Consider the following 22,470-nt stretch of genomic DNA (forward strand, 5'->3'; position numbering starts at 1 on the left):
TTTTATGTAAGATAATTGAATCTTACCTCATAGGAGGTATAGGAAAGTGCCTTATGGCATGGATATTCTCAATACTGATGATATGTAGTAGAAAATGAAGAAGTAACTGAGACCCAGTCTTGTAAATGTTAGTAGCTTAAAAAACAGAAAAAAATCAAACCCAACATCCTTTGGTAAATCACTGAAATTCATAAATTATCTTAAATGGAAATTAGGTGCCTGGTAGTAACAGTCAGATTCGCAGAAATGAAAATGGGCTGCTTCAGTACAAAAGCATCCAGTGACACCTTCAGTTCTGGATCTGTGGATGTGCTGATGTGCTGTTCTCTTGGCTGATAGGACTGGCTTGGTGCCTGTCTCCTCCTGGAGCCATTTGTCCCAATTAGGTGAGGGATCTGAAGCCGACAGCCTTGTTTCCAGTGCTGCACAGAAACTGTGGGCAGCTGCCCACACTGCAGGCTGGTCAGGTGCTGGCTGGCTCCTCGTGACAGCTCCTGAGGAGTCACAGCATTCACGTGGGAAAGGGGAGCCTTAGGGTATGCATTTGCGCTGGGGTATGAGAGCTGGAGGTCAGGTTTCAGTGGAATACTGCAACTATGGGGGCTGGGATAGTGCAGAGTTTGGCACCTCCTGCTGAAGGCTGGCTTCTCTGCAGAAAGAACTGCAGGAGAGATGGGCTCACACACAGTATAAAGAGGAAAAATTGCTGATTTGCAGGCCAGGGAAGTGGGCATCCTGTTCAGAAGGACTTCTGTGTTCTGGTGATGGCACCAGAACTATAATGGCATTATTGTAATTTGTTGTAATTCTCTGTTGGTAATTAGTGAAAAAGAGGGTGGGAATCCAGAATTCTTAATTTCTTTAGAGGAGCTCTGGCCTCTTTAATATGTCAGTGGTGAGCTGTCTCATCACCTCTGCACTATTCTCCTCCCTGTGTACATTACAAGAAATTTGGGAGCTATTTTCTGCTCAAAGAGAGCTGATATAAGTGCACAGGTCTATGCAGGAGTTCCAAATTGGCAGTTGCAGTCTAGAATAGAGGATTTCCTGCTAGGAAATTTAGGTGGATCTTTCATATAGCAGTCACACACCCTTGTGTGTCTTGCAAATCTTACTCCCAGTTGCTTTTCTTCTCTCTGCAGTCACCGTCTGTGTCCCAAGTTCTTCTGCTCTTGCCATACCTGAACTGGGAGTCATACTTTGGCTGCTGTTGAGCTTCATGTAGGAGTTGTTTGTTTGCTATGACATGAAGGTTATAGCAGCTGTGCAGCTGCTGCTGTAGTTCAGCTCCTCTCTGTCCCTCTGTAAGAACACTTCCTGTCCTACACTCAGAAAAGATCTGGGATTGTTCCTATGAAGTGATTTAAATTCTAAATCTGGGGATTAGACAGTGTCCTGGTGCCTGAGACCATCTTGATTGTGCAGGGACTCCAGTCTGCACCACCTTCTCTTGTTTGTCAGGTCTGCCTTCTGAGGGATAGCCAGGATTTTCACAGGAGGAGAGGAAGGCAGGGTGAGAGGTGGGATTTGCAGGTGAATGGAAAATGAAGATTGTGGAGCACATTGCAGAACAAATTATTCCTGGCCTCAAGATGCAAAGGAATTTTGCACAAACATAGCAGAGAGGTCTTTTGCATATTGTAGTCTCTGTCTCAGTGGTGGCTTTCTGCTGTAGTTGGTCATCCTGACAATCCGATCTCATTGGAGTGAACAGAACAGGTGAAACTCTGGCTGTTGTATTTTTTTAAGGGCTTTTCTTTGTAGTAATCTGTTAATTTTTCTTCACAGGCCAGTTCTCTGCTCAAAGCAAAGGAACCCAGCATGGCAGATGTCAATCCTTCTGAAAGCACTCACTTTCGGGTCATCCAGAGTTCTCCTGTAGAGGAGTTTAACCCAGTGTCTCCTCTGCCTGCCCTTGCACAAGCAGATGCAGCAATTGCTGGTGAAAGTGAGCCCTTACCAGCTGAGACAAATAAGCCAGAGACAGAGCTGCCAGGAGCAGCTGAACCCCCATTGCCTGCAAATGAAGAAATAAAGCAAGCTGCAGCTTGCTCAGCCCAACCAACTGGCAAGATGGATTCCCCTTCCAGAAAGAAAGGTAAAGCTGTTGATCCCATGCTTTTATATGCATGACTTTATCTTCAAATTTCATGGTCATAAAGCATCTTTTTTTCCCATATAAATTAATCCATGCCCTGAAGGCACTTTCAGATCAGAAAAGGAGTAAGCTCTGGAATGAGCCTTCAAAACCTGAGTTGTGCATCAAGGTTTTCACATGAGATTTGTATTAGAAGACTCTTCTTGGTCTGAAGTTGTTGGCAGCTCCTGCATATAAGCAAGACTACAAAACTTGCTCTACTTGACAGATTCTGGAATTTCATTTTTGAGTATAAGCAGACTGTAGATCTGCTGGTTCACCTGAGTGATGTGTGGCTGGTAACTGTGGAAACTCTGCTCTAGTGCAAATGTGTAGTATGTCTTTTGCACAATGAACGGATTTGCCATAAAATAAGGTGCTTTTGTTTTACATGCTTTTCAGTTCTGTGAAAAGCATGTAAAACAAGTTGAGATACATATCTTGTCCTGAATATGTGAAATACAACTTCATCTGCTTTTCTGTCCTAATTTCTGGCTCTATTTCCATGGTATTTTATAACATTTGAACAAGTGTTACAGTCTTCACATGAAATTTATTTGCTTACAAATGTTCTGTTTTAGAGCACTGATTATAATTATTCCATAATTATGTAAGCTCTATATAAGCCTAGTTTGTGCAGCTGCTTTTTAATCAGTAAACACACAAGTTTCTTGGCCTCTTCCCCATGCATTCCACTGTCTTTGAAAACAAAAAATGAAGTGTTTCTCTGCTTACTATTCAGTCCTTGTATAGATTTCCTGATTGCTTTTGTGATGCTTAGTGTTGGAAATTGAGACAGTGAGAAGTTGTGGGTTTGAGAATGAAACCAAATTAATTTTTGACCTTACAGTGGTTACTTATCTAGGTCTACTGGCAACAGCAGGACAGTGGTGGCTCTGTGTTGGTCCTAGTGACAGGACTAGAAGGGGTATGTTGTCCCTACAGTGGTGCATGTGCACACATAACACATCGGCTGTGTGTGCTTAAAAGTGAGTTGTCTTCACAACGAGCCAGTTACAGTGTGTTGGTAACTATACTTTAGTCTGTTGTTTCCCTTTTTCAAGGAGGGATGTAAGATTAGTTAATCAAAGATTAAATGTTCTGACTGCCATACTGTGATAATAGGCCTATGCAAATACTTAGAAGGTTTTCCTTTTGCTGTTTTCCTCTGACTTTTGATTCACAGTGGTTTTGTCTGGGGTAGGGAGTCTTTGGCGTGTCACAGAAGTATTCCTCTGCTGTCCCATTTTGTTAATTCATAGTTTGAGCAGTGTATATAAACTGCTTGTTTTGATATTTTTGGCAGTATCATTTTGTACAAATACAGTTCACAAACTGTTATAACTTTCTGGTTTCTCAGTCTTAAAATGAATAGCTGAACAATAATAACAGCTCTGTATTGTTACTCAGAAAATATGAATTAATAGACTTATTTATTCTGTCCCTTACAGACAAACGGAGCCGGCATCTTGGTGCTGATGGTGTCTATTTAGATGACCTCACTGACATGGATCCAGAAGTTGCTGCACTTTATTTCCCCAAAAAGTATAAGTCTTTTTCTTATATTTTTACTTTTTAAAGAGCTCTTTTCACCTTCCATACTTAGATCAAACTCTTCATTGCCAGCCAGATAAGATATCAAGCAGAGATGAAGGCAGAAGGAAAGTAAAATTTTCTAGAGAGAGGCATATTAGAACTTTTGGAAGGTGCTGCATTTTAGCCTTAGAAAAGTGCTTGCAGCTGGTTTTCTGTTTTGGTCAATTAATCATCATATATTGATTGTGGATGGTTATCTAATCTAATATACACTGATGTTTGTGAGTGTTACTCACATGGCCTGAGAGAGCGGTTTGCCTTGGGATATATTTATCCCCATGTCCTGACTTACTACCATAAAGAACAAATCTTACTGTTAAGAGTATTAGCAGAAAATTATTGCTCTAATGTTGCTCTACTGTGGTTGATGCACCTATAAATATGAATGTGAGAAAATAATTTTTGGAAGATGAATGGCAGTTGTACATGAAAATACTGCACCCTGAACAGACAACTTCCAACTTGTTCTGATCTTTACTGGAGCCTCTTGCAGCATTTATAGTTCTCTTTCAACATCTACTCTAGTCACTTGATGAAAGTCATTGAGCAACAGCTAAAGTAGCTTGTGTACTTTGTTTTTCTTTTTTTGCTTGCTTAAACTTAGCTGCTGTAATAGCATTTCAATGAAGCTGAGAAGGATTATTTGGGGAAAACGTTGGATTGAAAATTTCTTTCTCAAATGCGTTTATATAAATCTGAAGTGGAAAGCAGAGTTTGATGAGCTTGAACTTTGTAATATTGATCTCATGAGATTTTAAGTAGGTATAATGATTTATTGTTTCTGAAAATGTTAATCCTAGTAGTTTATGTGTAGAGTGTGTTATTTATATATACGTGACACATAAATACACAAATATACACATTATTAACTTGGGTTTAGCTGTCAGTTTAAATAGTTAATATAAATTAAATAATAAACTTGCTTGTTCTTGTTCCTCTGTGGGAATAGTTATACTAGTATAAACTCTGCTTAGTCTTATTCATTATTTTGTCTATTAAGATTATACAGTTTGTCTTATTTTCCTAGCTCTTATAAATAAGTTTATGTATAAGACATGTATAATCTTATAATTATACATGCCTAGTTTAGACAAGTAAATAGAAGCAATCTAATACTGGAGAGCACATGAGACATATGACTGTTTTGTTGTGAAATGTGAACAAGGGTTTTTCTTTTTTTTTTTTTTTTTTTTTCTTCCCCCCCCCCCCAAGCTTGTACTAGTTAAAGGGAGTAGATTTGGGAATGAGCACAGGAATACTGAATTCCTGATTTTTCTTTTCCAGTGGGGATAATGCCCAAAGCAAGAGCACGGCCGACGTGGGGGCACGGCCAGCCAGCCACTCTCCCCAGTCTGTCGGGAGCTCAGGCGTTGACAGTGGGGCTGAGAGCACCTCGGATGGAGTCCGGGATTTGCCCTCCATCGCCATTTCTCTCTGCGGAGGCCTTACTGAGAACAAAGAGATAACCAAAGGTACAGCATGACTGTGTGAATTGCAGACATGTGCTGGCAGCTGGGTTTGGGCTTCCCAGCCTGAGGCTGCAGAGCCCTCCTGTGGCTGTGCTCAGCACTGGGTTGAGAAGATAAATACTGGCCATGTAAGGATAAACTTCCTAGAACTTCTCTTGATTTTTAACACATTTGAGCAATCCACTATACATGAAAATGTTTGGAAGTATTTTATTGGTATTTTTACTTCCTGATAGTGCTATGTTTTGTATCACAGTCGTGTTAATGATACTTTTGCCACTTAGTACAGTATATAGCTTGGAAATTCACAGTTGTTAGTCAGGAGTGAAAAAGTGGTCCATAAATGGGGACATAAGAAGAAGGAGTTGAAAAGTTCAACCTGATTCCTGCCCTACCTCCAGTTTCTTGTGTAACTTTTAGATAAATCACAATACTTTGTGCCTTAAACTTCCAGTGCCATAATGTGAAAATAAATGTGTTAACACACTTGCACTTTCTGCAGTAATGTGGTGTCATAAAATCATATGAGCCTGATGCTGCACTGACTGCTGCTCACAAGCTACTTATTAAAATGTTTCAAATATCCTGTGATTTATTTGAGTCATACTCTCATCTGAATCACTTGTAAATGACATAATTTTTCTAAAAGGAGATTTTCCTCCCTCGCAGTTCAGTCCCTGAGCTTTCACTTTAGGCTGTGTTTTGAAAGGAAGAACACCCAGAAACAGAGACCCTCATCTTCTGAGGTTGAGTCTCTGAACAACTTGCTTCCATATTGCAGTTAAATCTCAGCACCCTTGTAATGAAGGTGAAACCAGTGTGTGTGAGAGGTGCTGAGAGGTTTAGGTTGGCCCATCCCAGGCATCTATAAATGCATGCTTTACAAATGTAACTTCTTTCTCCCACAGAAGAGTTCTTAGAACATGCAGTAACGTATCAGCAGTTTGTGGACAATCCTGCTATCATTGATGACCCTAACCTTGTGGTTAAGATTGGAAATAAGTAAGTATATTTCAGAAAAAAAAAATTACTGTTGTAACAAAGACCCTTCTTTGTCACTTCAGTGCATTACATCAGTATAACTATAGCTGAAAACCAGGTTTTTAATGTTTGTAGCTTGGATTCATCCAGAAAGAGTCAACTCCCTAGTGAATTCAAGTCCTTATAGTTACCTTTCCTCCTTTGAATTGAAAGTGAGGAGCAGTTTCAGATGACCTATTACTGACACAGTTTGAATTTCAAGAAGCTGTTATTAAATGCTAATAGTATTCACATTCAATTGACAGAGTAAAAATGAAATATGATGTGAACTTGCTAAGGCTTGCCCTGAGCCAGTTTGAATAATTAATATTTACAGGGATACATCAGTCTGCTTCCAGTCACTCAGTACCAAGCAATCTTTTTGTATATACTGAATATTTTGCTAATATGCCTCTGTAGAGGCATTGCTTTTCAAGACTTGTCAAACTTCACCCACTGAGTACAAGGCTTCCATTTCTGCAAGGCTAAGACATTATTTTGTATGTTTGTATTGCTGGCAGCAGGGCAGTGCTGTGATCTAAGCCAGATGCAGCTTTTTGGGGGGTTCTTTAACTTGCGAGTTGCTTGCACCTTGCAAACAGAGGAGAGATCATGGCTTTGTGCTGCTCTTAGAGAGGTTTGGCTACCCTTGGTCACAGACATGGCTCATGCAAGGCTGATGTAGCAGGTGATTGTTTATATTGTGGATGCTGCAGCCTCATACCTGACCTCACACCTCTGTGGTCTGAGGTGAGTCACTGCTTCCCTGACACTGTTCTCTGAATCTGTTGTTAGTATTTATCTGCCTGCTGAATGTATTGGGAAGAGAGGAGACCTTATTGAGGATCCTAAATGTCATTTTCTCTCAATGTCATGTGAACTTCATCTTCCCTAGACAATGGATACTGTAATTGTCTTACTGTCTGCAGCAAGGGTTGAGCCATGTTCAGTGTATAATAGCAAGAGCTTGACATCCTACAGGCTACAGCCCCTAAGTTTTATGTGGTTCCTTGATGGAAAAGCAGTGAAAAAAGCTTGCAAAGATGTGGCTTATGCTGTGATAAAGAGGAATATAGTAAGAACTGTAGCTGATGGATGCAGCCAGAGAGTTGTGGTCAACAGCTCTGTCCAGATGGAAGCTGGTGTTCCTGAGCCAGTCCCTGGCTCTGTGCTGGGGACTGGTGCTCTTCAGTATCTTTGTCAGTGACACAGACTGTGGGACCAAGTGCACCCTCAGCATATTTGCAGATGACACAAAGCTGAGTGGTGCAGTGGAATCAAGAGAAGGAAGTGATACTATCCAGAGGGACCTGGACAAACTTGAGGAAAGGCCCACAAGAAACTCATGAAATTCAAGAAGTTAAAATGCAAAGTGCTCCAGCTGGTTTGGAGCAATCCCAGATATGAGTACAGGCTGGGAGATCCACTCATTGAGAACAGCTCTGTACAGAAGAACTTGGGGGTTCTGGTGAATGAAAATCTGAATGTGGGCCAAGAGTGTGTGTTTGCAGCCCAGAAAGACAAACATATCCTGGGCTGCATCCAAAGCAGCAGGGGCAGGTCGAGGGAGGGGGTTCTGTGCCTCTGCTGTGCTCTGGTGAGACCCCACCTGCAGTGCTGCATCCAGCCTTGGGGTCTCCAGCACAGAACGGACATGGACCTGTTGGAGCAAGTTCAGAGGAGGGACATAAAGGTGATCAGAGGCTGGAGTGCCTCTCCTATGAGGACAGGCTGAGAGAGTTGGGGTTCAGCCTGGAAAAGAGAAGGCTCTGGGGAGACTTCATAGCAGCTTTTTAGTACTTAAAGAGAAAAAAGGGGGAGAGCAATCTTTTATATGGTAATAGTGATAAGATGCTGGGGAACAGTTTTAGATTAAAAAGTCTTTATTACTGTAAGGATGGTGATTTACTGAAACAGGTTGTCCAGGGAAGTGGTGGATGTCCCTAGAAGTGCTTAAGGCCAGATTGAATGGGGCCCTGAGCAGCCTGATCTAGTGGAAGGTGTCCCTGCCCAAGGCAGGTGATTTGGAATTAGATGATCTTTAATCATCTAATAATCTAATCATCTTCAACCCTTCCAACCCAACCATTCTGTGATTCTGTGACTTGAGTATTGTGTTACAAACACCCTTTCTGCTCAAGGCCTAGCTTCTCTTGCATACCCTGAAAAATCTCTGAGGTAAATACCTGTGAGCATTCTGTGGAATAAGATGGGTCTGTTATTACTAGTGTAGGTCAGAGTTTGATCTGTGCTTCATGGCTTTAACCTGCCAGGTGGTGAATACCAGGTAGATTGTGAATTGGGGCTTTGGGATTACAAAATGCTGTAATTGTCTCCCTTGCGTGCCCAGGTACTACAACTGGACAACAGCTGGTCCCCTTCTGCTGGCAATGCAGGCATTCCAGAAACCTTTGCCAAAGGTGAGATTGAGCATGAAGGCTGGTAAGAGGAGGAGTTTAAAATGGTGCCACTGATTAAGGGAGGGAAATGGGTTGTTGTACAAGAGAATCTGCACATCAGTAAAATCTACCCACGTATAACCATTCATTTATCTTATGTTATGGCCTAAATAAGGACTAAGTTTGGTCTGTGGATAGTGTTTGTTTGCTAGACAAAAGTTATTACAACTATTTTGAAGTAGGAAAACTTCTTTTTTATTTAATTAATATGGATTTTAAACATAAATTACATTGACCCATGGTAGTGTTTGCTGTAGCTGCATACTTGGTGTTTGCTTTCTGTTTTATATGTATACTGCATATATTATTAAATAAATATAAATAAGCTCAATGAATAAAGTTTAAATACTAGGTGAGGAAGGGCTGCAGCTTGCTAGCTTTTTGTTTCTCAGTTGGTTGTTCATAACCCAGGTAGGTAGTGCCAGATAGCTCTATGACTGTGTGACAACAGTGTGTGTTGGCTTATATAAATGTGCTGAAGAAGTTAGTTCAACGCCATATGACCTGGTGCCACGTACACAAGCACAGAAATACTGTAAATGTATATAAAATAGTAGTATCACCACTATCCCTATTTTGTGTCCTGGTTAGACATGGATTTAATAAATTTTTGAACCTAAACTTTCCTCCTGCCATTTGCAGCACTTTACATATCCTTGGGATTGTTCTGTGTGAATTCAAGTGCTATCTCTGTTGCCATCACTGTGGACTAAAAATTTCTGTAAAGCCCAGAATACTCTCTGTCAGTGTTCCTTTCTTAGTGCCACGTTACCTCTATGTGCAGTCATGTGCAGCTGGATGGTACCATCCCAGTATAAAATAAATTTAGCCTAAAAATCCCAAATATCTGGTAAACATTGCTTGAATTTCAAAGATGTCACAGAGCCAGATGTTTTGTGCATTACTGCAAATGTTCTGGTAATCATCGAAGGTGGGATTCATCCCATGGAACTCAAATGCCCACAGAAGGTACATAGTTATCCTACTCTGTATTTGTTGGGTGCTCACACAGTGTGATTCAGACCTTGATAGGTGCCTCTTGGGTCTTCATTGGCTATAAAAATAATGTAAGGTAATTACATTTTAAATTAAACACTTCAAAGCCTGAGCCAGATGTCTTGGGTTTTGCCTAGGATGTGTAAATGGAAAGAAGTGCTATAAAATATTTTTCCATAATGTTACAGCAGATGGCAATTCTGTCAACAGCTTTATACTTATGCCATTATTCGTATAGGTTATCAGCTGAGAAAAATCTTTTATGAGTGTGTAATTCAATGTGCTTGGGGTTTTTTTTATGGTTAATTTATATTCTGAATGCTGATAACTTTCTTGAGAGTGCAGTTTTAATTTAGTGGAGAAGCCAATATTTATAGTTTGAACAAACTATTTATAGTTTGAACTATGCTTGGAAAGGTTTGCTTGGTTTACTGTACCTCTGAAACTAAAATGACTCATTTATGTTACCAGTCATCCTACTGGTTTTCTTCATGACTTGTTACTTAGAGTTTTGATTTGCTGTAGTAATGAGGTTAAGGAATTGAAATACTAAGATACTTTAATAATAAACAGTTTATGAAGTGTTTGAAAATGGATGTTTTTGCAAAAAAAATTTACTGATATTCTGTAAAATACATTTATATGCACATCTAATTGTAAGCATGCAAATTCCCCCACTAAAAGTTTGTAGGATATCTGCTGGAAGTTGTTGACATGTTTGAGAATCTTCTTAAATTGCTGCTGTACTCAATTGTGGCACTCCATTCTCCATAGCTCCATCTCCTCCCTGTTTTTCTTCTTTTATTTAAAAAATTCAACTTTATTTTTCTGTAATTTCTTTTTTTCTAATATGTTGTAGATAATAGAGTGAAGAAAACCTATGGAAAAACTGAGAAAAGGCATCCATTGTGCCACACATTATCTGAACACAGTCTCCTCTTAATTGCAAAGAGTTCTCAGTTTTGAAATTTTTTTTAAAAATCATTAATCAACATCACAGCTTTCTTTGGTGACCTTACTTGCAGTGGAAGCTGTCATCTCAGAAATAGTGTCCATGCTGTTCTAGGGTGTAACAAACTCTGTGGCCACTTTTACCTTAGTATTTTCCCATTCATCTGTTGCTTCTCTCTGAGTGAAAGAATTCAGCTTCCCCTGTTACAATGCATAAGGCTCCAGTCATTATGGATTGAAAGAACTTTTCTACTGGTGTCTAGTATGTAGAACCAATATAAAGTAGAAAAGGTTTATAAAAGAAACTATTCTAACATTTTCAGTCAAGTTCATAGCATGATAAGTCATAAACTCATAAAAGCTAGTAACTTCTTTATTTTTTGCTAAGCTGGTTATTGAATACAAAATTTGTAAATAACTCTCTTGCATGTCAGTTTGTTACTGTTTTGCATGACACCTCCTTTAGGAAGTGAATTTTTTAAAATATATAATTTGTACTAAATAACATAGAAATAGCAGATTCTCCATTCTAGACATTATACTAACATCTCTTTATGCTTTTTTTCTTCTTTGATTTGATTTCTTTTTCATTTTCCTTTTAAAAATACCATAAGTATTCATGCTTAAGTTACTTCAGAGCAGCTCTGGATACCATTAGATTTTGCTTTAGTAGAATTTATGGTCCACAGACAGTATGTTTACTTTTATTCTATTTATTATCAGTTAAAATTGTGTGTTTGGCACTTTTTCATTTATGTGTGTCAGGTTGTCCTTTATTTTGGGCCTTTTTTATGTTACCATCCATTTATCACAGGCAACTGTGGAATCTATAATGAGGGACAAGATGCCAAAGAAGGGTGGAAGATGGTGGTTTTCATGGAGAGGGAGGAACAGCACTATTAAAGAGGTAAGTTTAAGAAGCAAGCAGTTTCCTTCTGCTTGCAGTGGGAAGGCTGGGATCTGCATACTCATCCCTCAGAACTTCGCTCAGTTTGACTGAGGGTGTGCACATTAAACGTGGTCTGAGGTCTGGTTTGTTTTGACTTCAGCAAGCTTTGGATGAGACCCTACCTGAAACATTTGCCTGAAGAGTTTTGATTTGTTTTCATTACACAGGTCTGAGGCAGTAGTATCTAATGTATTAAATCTCTGTTTGGAGACCTAGCATCGGAGTTGTGCAACTAATTTAAAATTTTCGCTCAGATTATTACCTACCTCTCAGCATCTTTCTTTTGATGGTCGAAGAGCAGACATATTTATGAGTAGAGTGAGCTGTAAAACTCAGCAGAACCTAAGATGGCAAACTGACTATATATATTGGTTTGAAAGTCTTTTTGAGTTTCTTTTCTGAATGTTAGAAGTTTGTGATAACAATCTTAGTCATGGATGAACATTGGAAAACTGAAAAATCCAAAACTTTATATGAAATATTGTTGGCTAGTAAAACCTCTTCATATTAATTTATGCTACTGAAGCATTAGTACTTGAGGGGAGAAAATTACTTTTAATACAACTTTATGGTTGTGCCTCTGTCAAGAACTTCTTTACCTTGCATGAGATATTGTACTGATCTGTGGGTATAGGTTTCAGAGCATGAGATTTTAGTTGTACAGTTGTTTGAAGTTTTCAGGATTTTCTCTGGAAGTATTTGATTATCTCTTGAGCTGTGCTGACTTTAATGCTGTTTAAAAATCTTGTGGAGTGACTTTGGTAGTGTTCAGCATCCAGTCAAGATAAAGCACTTTAGAAAGTTTTACTGGATGTAAGATTTAAATTATTCTCTGAAAGGTAATTTGTGAGTGTTTTTTCCTTCTCCCAAGTCATACTTTGCTTTCTCTGGTGAAATCTAACTTTTTGAGGTGTATGAACTGAGTAGCTATGGAGCTGATCCCAGAACGTCAACAGCACTAGATGTTAAACCTGGTATTTCTCTACTTCTTCCCTGCAAAACGAAATCTTAATTATTGTTCTGAGTTTTATAGTTGCAGTTTTTAGTTCTTTCTACTGCCTCTATTCTTTAAGGGTTTTATTTTGCCTACAAACAAAGAAGACAAACATACTGCTGATTTTTACCAAGTCTGTACAAGGCAGAATTTGATTTTCAGATATTTTTGTAGAAACATCTACTTTCTGCTCAACGCAGGATGCACAGCAACTCATACTTGTATTTTTACAGGAATCAAAGCCAGAGCGAGGTATGAGTGAGAGTGGACTTACTGAAGAATCTTCACAGATGAACAGGTCAAACAGGTACCCCCAAAATCATCTGTACCTGAAACAAGCAGGAGTGATCATTTAAAAATGAAAGCAAGTTACCTCAGCTATTCAAGCAAAGAAATACTGTGTCAGTGAAATACTTTAAATTTGTTACTCATTGCACCACAATTGTAGGCCCCTCCTGGCATTTCTGTGGTTTGGCTGGCAGATCTGGGACTCACATTCCAGCCCCTTGGAAACACACTCTAACTGGAGCAGTTCTCCAAAGCTACATGTATTTATCTAGGGTTTTTAAAGGAACATCACAGATGAACCCAAGCTGTTGTCAGGTCCCAGTTGCTTAAAATTTTTTATTTATTTAGATTTAGGGCCTGACAAATGAATTGGTTCCTGCATATTTTGGAAATTTAAGGGACTTTCCAGAGTGTTTTTCACAGGAAGTAGTCATGGTTTTCTGTTGCTTCTTTCCAGGATTGCAGAAGTCTCTTCCTTCTTGTGCTCCTAGCAAATCATACTGTACAGCCAGAATCTCACCTTGGAGGGTTCCATGGCATGAGTTTTAGCTTGCTTTAGAGGGATGAGTTAGCCAGGTCCCTTTTCTGTGCATGTACATCTCAATGTAAAGGCATCTTGTTTGTGCTGGCTGCAGTTACAGCTGAAAAGGACCAGATTCAAATATGCTTTATGCTCATTAAGTGAGGTTAAGGGGTCCCCCTTCTGAAACAAAAAGCTCTCATTCTTTCTGGTTGTCAGCAGTTGCAGTCCAGACAAGTGTGCTGGAAGGAGGATTCCTCATTCTGTAGGAGATTGGGTGTTGTCTCTGTTGCCTCTCTGAGACTGAGAAGCAGAGTTAATTGAAAAGGCTGATTTTCCTTTCAAGGATGACAAGTGACATATAGGTCTGTTTCTCACATGGTTGTTTAAAAATAAAATTTAAAGTGGGATTAAGAGTTCAAGCAGACTAGATTCTGAAATTGCAATTCTTTGTTTAAATTTTAACTGGCCTTAGAAATCTCTCATTAAAAATTATTGTTTGCAAGCAAAATATGACAGTAGGGATATGACAGTGGGATGTTGAGTAAAGCTTTTGAGATCACATGTCACAAAGGATTAGATAGGCTTTTAAATGTTGCTAGTCATGACATGCAGTACCTTGATATTGGGTCAGGACTACCAAACATACCTCCAGGTGTGATTGAAATAAAAGGCCAAATGCTGATTGTTTTAAAGATCAGATTTGTAGGATCTGAAAGAGTTTTAACTTGCACGTACAGTGATAGGGGTTTTTGTTACTGTAGGAAAACATTCTTTATGAGGAAGAATACCCTTAAGAAGTTTCTAAAAAATGGTTGTAGGAGAACAGAAGTACTTATTCCAATGTGTATTTAAGCAGAATACTGTGAGAGAGCTCAGGTTTTATGACTTTGCGTCATTGCATTCTGAACAGGGTAATCCTGCAAATCCCGGAAATGAATAATCCTGTTATCTGAAGCTGCTCATTGAAAGAACAGGAGGAGTTATTTTGTATAATAACACTTCCATAACCTGCATTTTTTTAAAATTAATTTTTTAATTCTTTGGGAAGTAGAGAAGAGGCACAGAGAAAGCCAGCATAACAAGTGCCTCTTTCTTCTTTTGAAAACAGAGGATTTTTTTAAAGTTATAGTATCTAATGCTATTATTTTTTATCATATGAGATTTTTGAGTTAATATAATACATTAATTTATATTAATTAAATTTAAGTAATGAAAGCTATTACAGCCATTCACTTGCCTGTAACAATCCAAGTTTTAATAATGGGGAATGTGTGAATGAAAGTTTGGTACTTCATTGATATATTAAAACTCATGATATGAATGACCTCCTGTGAGACAGTACTTGGTAGCAGAGAATCAATTACTTATTTGGTGACTCACTGTTAATGCATTTTTAATGGCTGCTGAGATGCATTTACGGGCATGATAACATCATTTTCTGTGTGTGCATTGTTCCAGAATAAAAGATGAATCTTCTTCAAGCGATGAAGACCCTAGAGCTGCCAAACAAAACCTCGGGTCATTGCAAACCAGCTCCAGTCCTCTCTCATTATTGTCTGGAATCAGTTACAAGAAATCACTTCGACTCACTTCTGACCAACTTGTGAGTTAATTTTACATCCTTGTCCTGAAATGGCATTTCTAATACAACATAAATCTTTACTGTTATTCAGGCTTCAAAGCTTAATTAGCTCTTACATCTTGCCTTTAATTCTCTCTCATTATATTTTTCAAAAATGCCTTTTCACATGAATGCTGTTCCTTGCAGCAAGTGCTGGGTTTGGAGGTGGGATCTCATTTCAAAAAATATCAAATTCCAAAGTGTGCATTTATCACCTGAGTAAGTGTATTGGAACCACATCCTTCCTTGTAGTATGTGAAATGCGTATATGTTAACAGGCCTCACTTCTTTCTCCTTCCTCTCTTTTCCTTTTCTCTCATTTATAGGCAGATAGTTGTATTTTGCATGAATACAGTTTTCTGTTAGTAACTTCTGAAAGAGCAGCTTGTGAATTTATAATGAGGCCAGGCTATTGATTTCTTTGGAGCTTATTAATTTCTTTGAATCTAGTTCTCTTCCTCTGTGACAGAGGTGTTTTGGCTAATGATGACAAAACTGTTGCAGTTTTGTGTTCTGTACATTTCAATTTTATCTGGAAAAATGGGCTACTATAGGGAAATGCTTCTTGTCATCTTAGGTACAGTTAATTAATTTTCTGAAGGAAACCCACATGAGGCGTACAGCATTTAACAGCCCATCACTCACTGCCTGGATAATTTGTAAGAAATGCAGTTTTTCCCAAGAGACAGATGAGATATGTTGGTTATTTTCTGTTGGAAAGAGAGAGCAGGGGTTGCACAAATAAAGTGGGACTTCACAGTTTCAGAAGCCTTGCAGAAATTAGCTGAAGTTAAAACTGCTCTTAAATTGGTTTCTTGATGAAACAGTGGGTAAGATTAATCAGTTACCTATGAGTTCTGTATTCTCACCTCCTTTTCACTTTTTAACTAATTGAAAAGTTGGAATGAAAGATAATGAAGGAAATGATATACTAAGAGTACGAAATTCCTGCAGGTTTTGGCAAAACAGCTGGGTTCTCAAATAGAATCAAATCAGTAGCCTCTTGTCTCGCATGTCACTAAGTGGCACAGGAGACAGTGTAGGGCAGCAAGGAGGGAGATTAAGGATAGTTTGTGTAGGCTAAAAGGTAATAGTTTGTGTGGTGTGAGAGGTTTATTATTGTACAAAAGAGATAAAATACTGTAGAACACAAATCCCCCTAGAAAAGGTCTTAATTACAGTTTATGGAACTTTTTGTTACTCATATTTCTCTCTGCATATGTATCTGTCTTTCAGAGTGGGAAACCCCCAGAGATGGTCCCCATTCCATCATTTGTTACTGTTTATGTGAACATTTGGGGATTTTTTTTTTAATTTATCTGATTGTGAAACAGAGTTTTTTTGTTTATTTGTTTTGTTCTGTTCTATAAATCAATGCCTAATATACACCACACAGGGTAAGCCTCAGCTGTTGTTATTTAGAATACCTCTACTGAAAGCAATAAAATTCAGTGTGACCAAATTGGGTTGACTGGTTGGATGCCAGGTGCCCAGCCGAGCCACTCTGTCACTCCCCTTCTCAGTGGGATGGGAGAGAGAACATAAAGTGGATAAACAAAGAGAAAAACAAGTATATTCTCTACTTCCCACCAGTGAGGGATGCTCAGCCACTTCCCAGAAAGCAAGGCTTCAGCTGTGGGAGGCAGACATTGTAGAATAAAAAATGCCCCTTGTTCCTCTTCCTTTCCTTAACTTTTATATCTAAGCTGATGTCATATGGTGTGGAATACCCCTTTGGTTAATTTGGATCATCTGGCCTGGTTGTGTCCCCTCCCAGGATCCTGCCCACCCCCAGCCCCTTGATGTTGGAGAGACAGTGCTGGTGCTATGCCAGTGCTGCTCAGCAGTGCCCAAAACACCTTTCCAGCTGCCAGTGCAAAGCACAGTACTGTGAAGGCAGCTGTGGGGAAATGAGCTCCGGCTCAGCCAGACCTATTACAATTTCCACCCCATTCCATACCATTTGTATCACATTCAGGTCCCACATAATTGATTTATCTTCTAACTGTTCCATTGTATTTCTTTCTCATTCTTGAAATCCCTCCTTACCCAGAGATTTGACTTTACATTCTTAAACCATCTCTATACCAAACATACATTTCATTAACTCCTATCCTATCCTTTCATAGATACATAGCCCATTCCATGGGCTTCCTCCACCCTTCCAGATCCATGACTTGGGCTCCATTACATCAGGATGGTGGTCAGATAGGAGAGCAGCATACCTGATTGTTGGCACCAGCACTGGTCCAGCTCAGGTTTTCATTGCATTTCCCTTGCTCTTGCAAAATTCATTCTTCATCAGTTTGTGTCATTGCTGTTACTTTGCTTTCTGCAGCATACATTTTACACCACAGATTATTTTTTCCCCAAGGTTAAATCTCCCTGAAGCACTTAATGGTTCTCCCTATCCTTCTGAATTACCCCCCAAGTACACCCTATTCTTTGGGCAAAAACAACCCCACAAATGGGTTTGACTTTATGGGAGGAGAAATCCACACCAGCTTCCCCAGCCAAATACACCAAGGCAATGCACATGTGCAGCTTTTACACTGTGTCCATTTCACATGTTGAGTTTGTTGATCACCTTGCTGATAATGTCTTGCAGAAAAGCTTAAAGCTCAAGAATGGCCCCAATGATGTGACCTTTAGTGTTACAACCCAGTATCAAGGCACTTGCCGCTGTGAAGGCACCATTTACCTATGGAATTGGGATGATAAAGTTGTTATTTCTGATATTGATGGAACAATCACACGGTGAGTTCATGAACAGGGAGAGACTTTATATACAAGGATTCTCCTCTTAAGTTTAAAGGAAAATATAATTAACAAGGAGTGTTAATCACAGAATCTTCATATACAAGTGTTTTGGGACATTTTGTTTCTTGGTTTTGGGGTTTTTTTTCTGTTTTAATTTTTTTTTTAATTTTTAAATTTGTCTTTCCAACAATACAACAATCTTTAGTTGAATTCTTAACTTAATAGACTCATGCCATATGTACCCATTATTTGTCACCTATTGATGTTTCATGATAGTATTGGAAGACCTTCTGCAAAATCCTGACCTTTTTGTTGCATCACACTCATGAAGTAGGTAGTAATTAAAAGGAGTTATTAAATATGAAGGAGTAATTAAAAAGAAGAAACATGTGAATTTTGTTTTAAATGGCACTCCTGGGGCATTCCAGTATTAGGCATTATTACTTAGAAGACTAGACTCCAAAATCAATGTCAGAACTAGAATCTGATGGAAAGTTTTAGATTAGTACTTTGGATAAAACTCATAATTTTGGAGTGACCAAAAGGATTTACTGACTTGCTGATTTCTATTTATTTATTGTATTTAACACTAGGGAAAACAATTGTGTGTGTAACAGGGCAAGCATGAAATAAAAATACAAGCATTGTCTTTTGTAGTGGGATGTTTAATTTGTTTTGAAATTAATTTATTTCAAAATCAAACTTAGCTATATCTAATTAGGAAAAAGAACAAGGAAAAATAATTTTTAAGAACAGTCTGAGGGAAATTAAAATACTTGATTTAAACTGAAATTCCCTTCTTTCATGTGATTTAGCCATTGTATGTCAAACTTCTTGTGTGGTGCCAATGTAAATTAACATCTCTCCCCACTTTGCTTTCTTAAGCTTCAATAAAGTGAGTGGGATCTATTCTGTCTGCTATTGATCTGCCCAGAGTTATTGAATCACTTCACCTTACAATGCCAGTGCAAATCCATCCTAGGCTACTGCCAAATATTTCTTCCTCTAAGATACAAGTTATTCAGGGCGTGGACTTCTTACTGTGTATCTGTACAGTGTTTGTCAAGCAAGATGCTAATTTGCACTATTTGTTATTATAGCGTAAATATTCTTCTATTATATAAAGCCAGAAATACATTGAAGCCGGAATGAATATTTCAAAATAGTTTACACCTGACCAACTCCTGGCTTAATGTGGAGAAGTTAGTTTGAAGTAAGCTAAAATGTGACTTACCTCATACTTTCAATTTCCCATGAACATACGTTATGGGTATGTTTGGTTTATTTAGAAAACATTTAACGTAAACCTCAAAAATTATGTTTAGCATTGGTGGCCTCCTAGACATGAGTGATGCTTGTGTGCTGTGACTTCTGTGTTACCTTTTGGGGCACAAGCTTATCCATCTTGGGGCACAGGAGTAATTTAAACAACATGGCCAAGGATGAGCATGTCAGTCGATCTAAAAAAAAGAAGGGAAATAAACTAATTCTCTTCTGATGACAGTCAGTCCCTTACAGAATACCTTTTTTTTTCATTTGCAGCTTCCAAGTAAGTTAGTGGGATTTGTATTAGACTTGACTGTTATTATAAGTATGGGGTTTTTTCAGCTCAGTTATATTGTTTTTCCTTTATTCAGGTCAGATACTTTAGGTCATATTTTGCCAACTCTTGGCAAAGACTGGACGCACCAAGGGATTGCGAAGTTGTACCATAAAGTGAGCCAGTGAGTATTCAGTAAATCTGTTCATGCGTCTGTGGCTTGTGTTTATTCATTTGTGCGTAAAAATTTAAATTTCTCTAGGCTTCTCTTAACCTGTAAGGGTGACAATTTCATCAATATCTTCTTGCTTTAGTGATGCTTACACAGTGTAAATGTCTCCTGCATGATGTGCAGAGCAAAACCTGCTTTGTGATAACAAAAGCAGAAGCCCCCTATCTGTGAATTTTTCTTGTATTGCAAGAATGGCAGCTTTTCTTATATATTTAAATTACCATGAATGTGTGAAGAGCCTCTGGTACATATCACAACTCTCCTCTTAGTGAATCTGGTTTGTTCTGTGTGCTAGAGTTATGCTAAGGTTCATTTATTACTTTTTGTTTTACATGGATGATGAATCATAAATTATGGATATTGGAATCTAAATTATGTCAGAGACACTTCCCTGCATGTTAGACAAACATGTTCACAGAAAAGAGAGGACAGTCTGGGAATTTACATGCTGAGTTTTATGTATAACCTCTGCATTACATTTGGTGGAAATGTTAATTAATTTTTTTAATTGCAGTTGTTATTTCTGTGCCTGCCAGCATTATCAGTTGTTAGGGCTTTGATGATCATAAACGTAGGGGGAAAAAATAGATTTGAGTCATGTTGGTTTTCAAATTACTGAGTTAATTATGTCGTGGCTATATTACAACTGAACACCATATAAATGCTTGACAGTTAGATCTAATGACCATGTGTGTACCGAATACAGTATTTCTTTATTTTATGAAAATCAATTTTTTTAATAGGAGTTGGAAAGTAAGCTGCTGTTGAGCTAATATCAGATAGGATTCTGTTCTAACATGAACAGAATCAAAGGCAACCTGTGACTTATGTCTAAACTTTAATTTCAGTGTCAAGTTAAAGATTACTTCTCATACTGCATTTTGAAGCTCAAGTTGTTCCAGCTTGAGAAAATATGTTATTGCTGGACTTCTTTTTTCGCAGAGGCCTGAGAGACAGGAATGCAACACTGTTAAAACAACAAAGGCCAAGATATCATTGTCTGCTTCATGCCAAATGTTTTCCTCTTTGCAGATGTCTTTCCAGTAATTCTAAGGACAATGGTTCCACCACACAGGGAGGAAAGATAACCATAAGGAGTCATAAGTCCATAAGAGGAGCAGAGATAAATGAGCCCTCTTTAGGTGTAATCACTGAATGCAGCAGGGCTAGATGGGTTTTAATTACCCAGTTTTCTGGCATAAATGTTTTTACTTCTTTTAAGTTAAGTCTGGGTTAAACATACTATTTAACAGCCATGATTTGATTCATGTAAAAGTAAACCCTCAAAATTATTACTATCTAAACACCTGCTTTATTTTTACAGTAGTTTCTTCTTTTATATCTGCTCACAGAAATGGATATAAATTTTTGTACTGCTCAGCACGAGCTATTGGAATGGCAGGCATGACCAGAGGATACTTGCACTGGGTCAATGAAAGAGGAACTGTGCTGCCTCAGGGGCCAGTTTTGCTGAGTCCCAGCAGCCTGTTCTCAGCTCTTCACAGGTAATGCAATTTTGCTTTTACAGAGAAGGGAGCTAAGGTTGGTGGAGGCTGAATTATCAGCTTTTTTAAGTGGGAGACCTTGAAATAATTAATAATTTAATTTTTTTTTTTTTACATACTGGAGCAAAATTTAATTAAGAAGAAGTTTTGTTAGACCAAAATTCAGTAGTTTTTCAATATCTGGTTTATATCTTAGATGTACATTAAGGCACAGCTGTGTTCACTGTTTACCAGTACGTACTGCTTGGTTTCTATGTGTTTAACATCATCTGTTCATATTTAGCTATGGCAGAAATGTGGACATTTTCATAGCAATCACTCTTGTCTTTACCTGTAAGGTGTTTCAGTTGGCATAAGTATATTTTTGTGGAAGGCTATTACTTGATGGGTTTTGAAGAAATTAATATAAAAATGAAATTAACTTTTTATATGCCTGACTGTACTGTGGGATTCTGTGAGGACAATGTTATCTTTCCTAGGTGTTGAACTGTAGTGAGTGAATAATAACAGCACAGATTATAAATATTGTACCTTCTGCCTAATTCAGCAAAGCATGTCAAGTGATTACTGAAAATATTTTAAGCTGTTAAAAGCTGCTGTGACAAGATATATTTCATTAGAATTTTTAATGGAAGGTTGTTCAAATGTTCTCCTGATTGAGTGACATGCTGCAGGCTGTCTTACCAGTCACATTCTAAATATAAGAAACCATGGAGGTATTAGAGTGCGCTTCTCAGACTGATTAAGTAGTAAATGCAGTGAAAGGTAGTTACTGTTATCTTGTGCTCCTTGTATCTAGAAATATCTTTAAAATTATACTCCTTTTGGGATCTTGTCTAGACTAAGGAATGCCCATCTTTCAGTGTACACTGTTGTAACTGCTGAGGTGTGTGGGCAATAAATGACCTTACTGTTTTATCTGTAAATTTAATCCTTGTACGTTTGAGATCAGGTGTGAGACTGAGGAAAGGTGGTTTTATTATCTTTTGCACATTCTCAGGCATTGATTTATACATAGATCTGCTGTTCCAAAGGGCTGCTTTACTCCCATGAAGCTTCTGTACTATTCACATCTTCCTTGACATTTGTGTTGGTAGTAGGATCTTGGGTTCTGAGCTTCTTAAGTGTTTTTGTGTCATGCTGGCATCTTCCTATGTTATGGGAACTCCAGACTCTGCCACCTGTTCAGTCCTCTTGCCAAGAGAAGCTTTGTGAAAGGGTTTTGCCCAGAGATGAGAACTCCTGTGTTCATTAATGAATTCTCTATTCTCCAAGAGGCAGCTGAAGAGAAATAGAAGAATCCTTTATTCCTTGAATTTTGCTAATTAGCAGTGGTGGAGTACCTGACTGTAATTCTGTTTTAGCAGGCTGGGGTGCTTCTAGCACATATGGTGATTGCAATCCTTTTAAAAATAAAATCAAAAAACCCC

General features: G+C 38.4%; 1 protein-coding gene across 5 annotated transcripts in view; it reads left to right on the forward strand.

The window, feature by feature from the left end:
* The window catches only part of LPIN1 (lipin 1), a 79,642-nt gene that overhangs the window by 50,013 nt on the left and 7,159 nt on the right, over positions 1–22,470 (forward strand). For 4 of the 5 annotated variants that reach the window (XM_059842891.1, XM_059842893.1, XM_059842892.1 and 1 more), the window contains 11 exons: positions 1,789–2,098; positions 3,589–3,682; positions 5,018–5,205; positions 6,111–6,204; positions 8,573–8,642; positions 11,443–11,535; positions 12,805–12,878; positions 14,841–14,985; positions 17,612–17,760; positions 19,401–19,487; positions 20,888–21,040. In XM_059842891.1, coding sequence (XP_059698874.1) covers positions 1,789–2,098; positions 3,589–3,682; positions 5,018–5,205; positions 6,111–6,204; positions 8,573–8,642; positions 11,443–11,535; positions 12,805–12,878; positions 14,841–14,985; positions 17,612–17,760; positions 19,401–19,487; positions 20,888–21,040 — 1,457 coding nt within the window. Of the gene's footprint in view, positions 1–1,788; positions 2,099–3,588; positions 3,683–5,017; positions 5,206–6,110; positions 6,205–8,572; positions 8,643–11,442; positions 11,536–12,804; positions 12,879–14,840; positions 14,986–17,611; positions 17,761–19,400; positions 19,488–20,859; positions 21,041–22,470 lie in introns of those variants that run through there. The other variant, XM_059842895.1, reaches the window with a different exon arrangement.

Source organism: Haemorhous mexicanus, chromosome 3 (genome assembly GCF_027477595.1).
Source record: "Haemorhous mexicanus isolate bHaeMex1 chromosome 3, bHaeMex1.pri, whole genome shotgun sequence".
In the NCBI taxonomy this organism is placed as follows: domain Eukaryota; kingdom Metazoa; phylum Chordata; class Aves; order Passeriformes; family Fringillidae; genus Haemorhous; species Haemorhous mexicanus.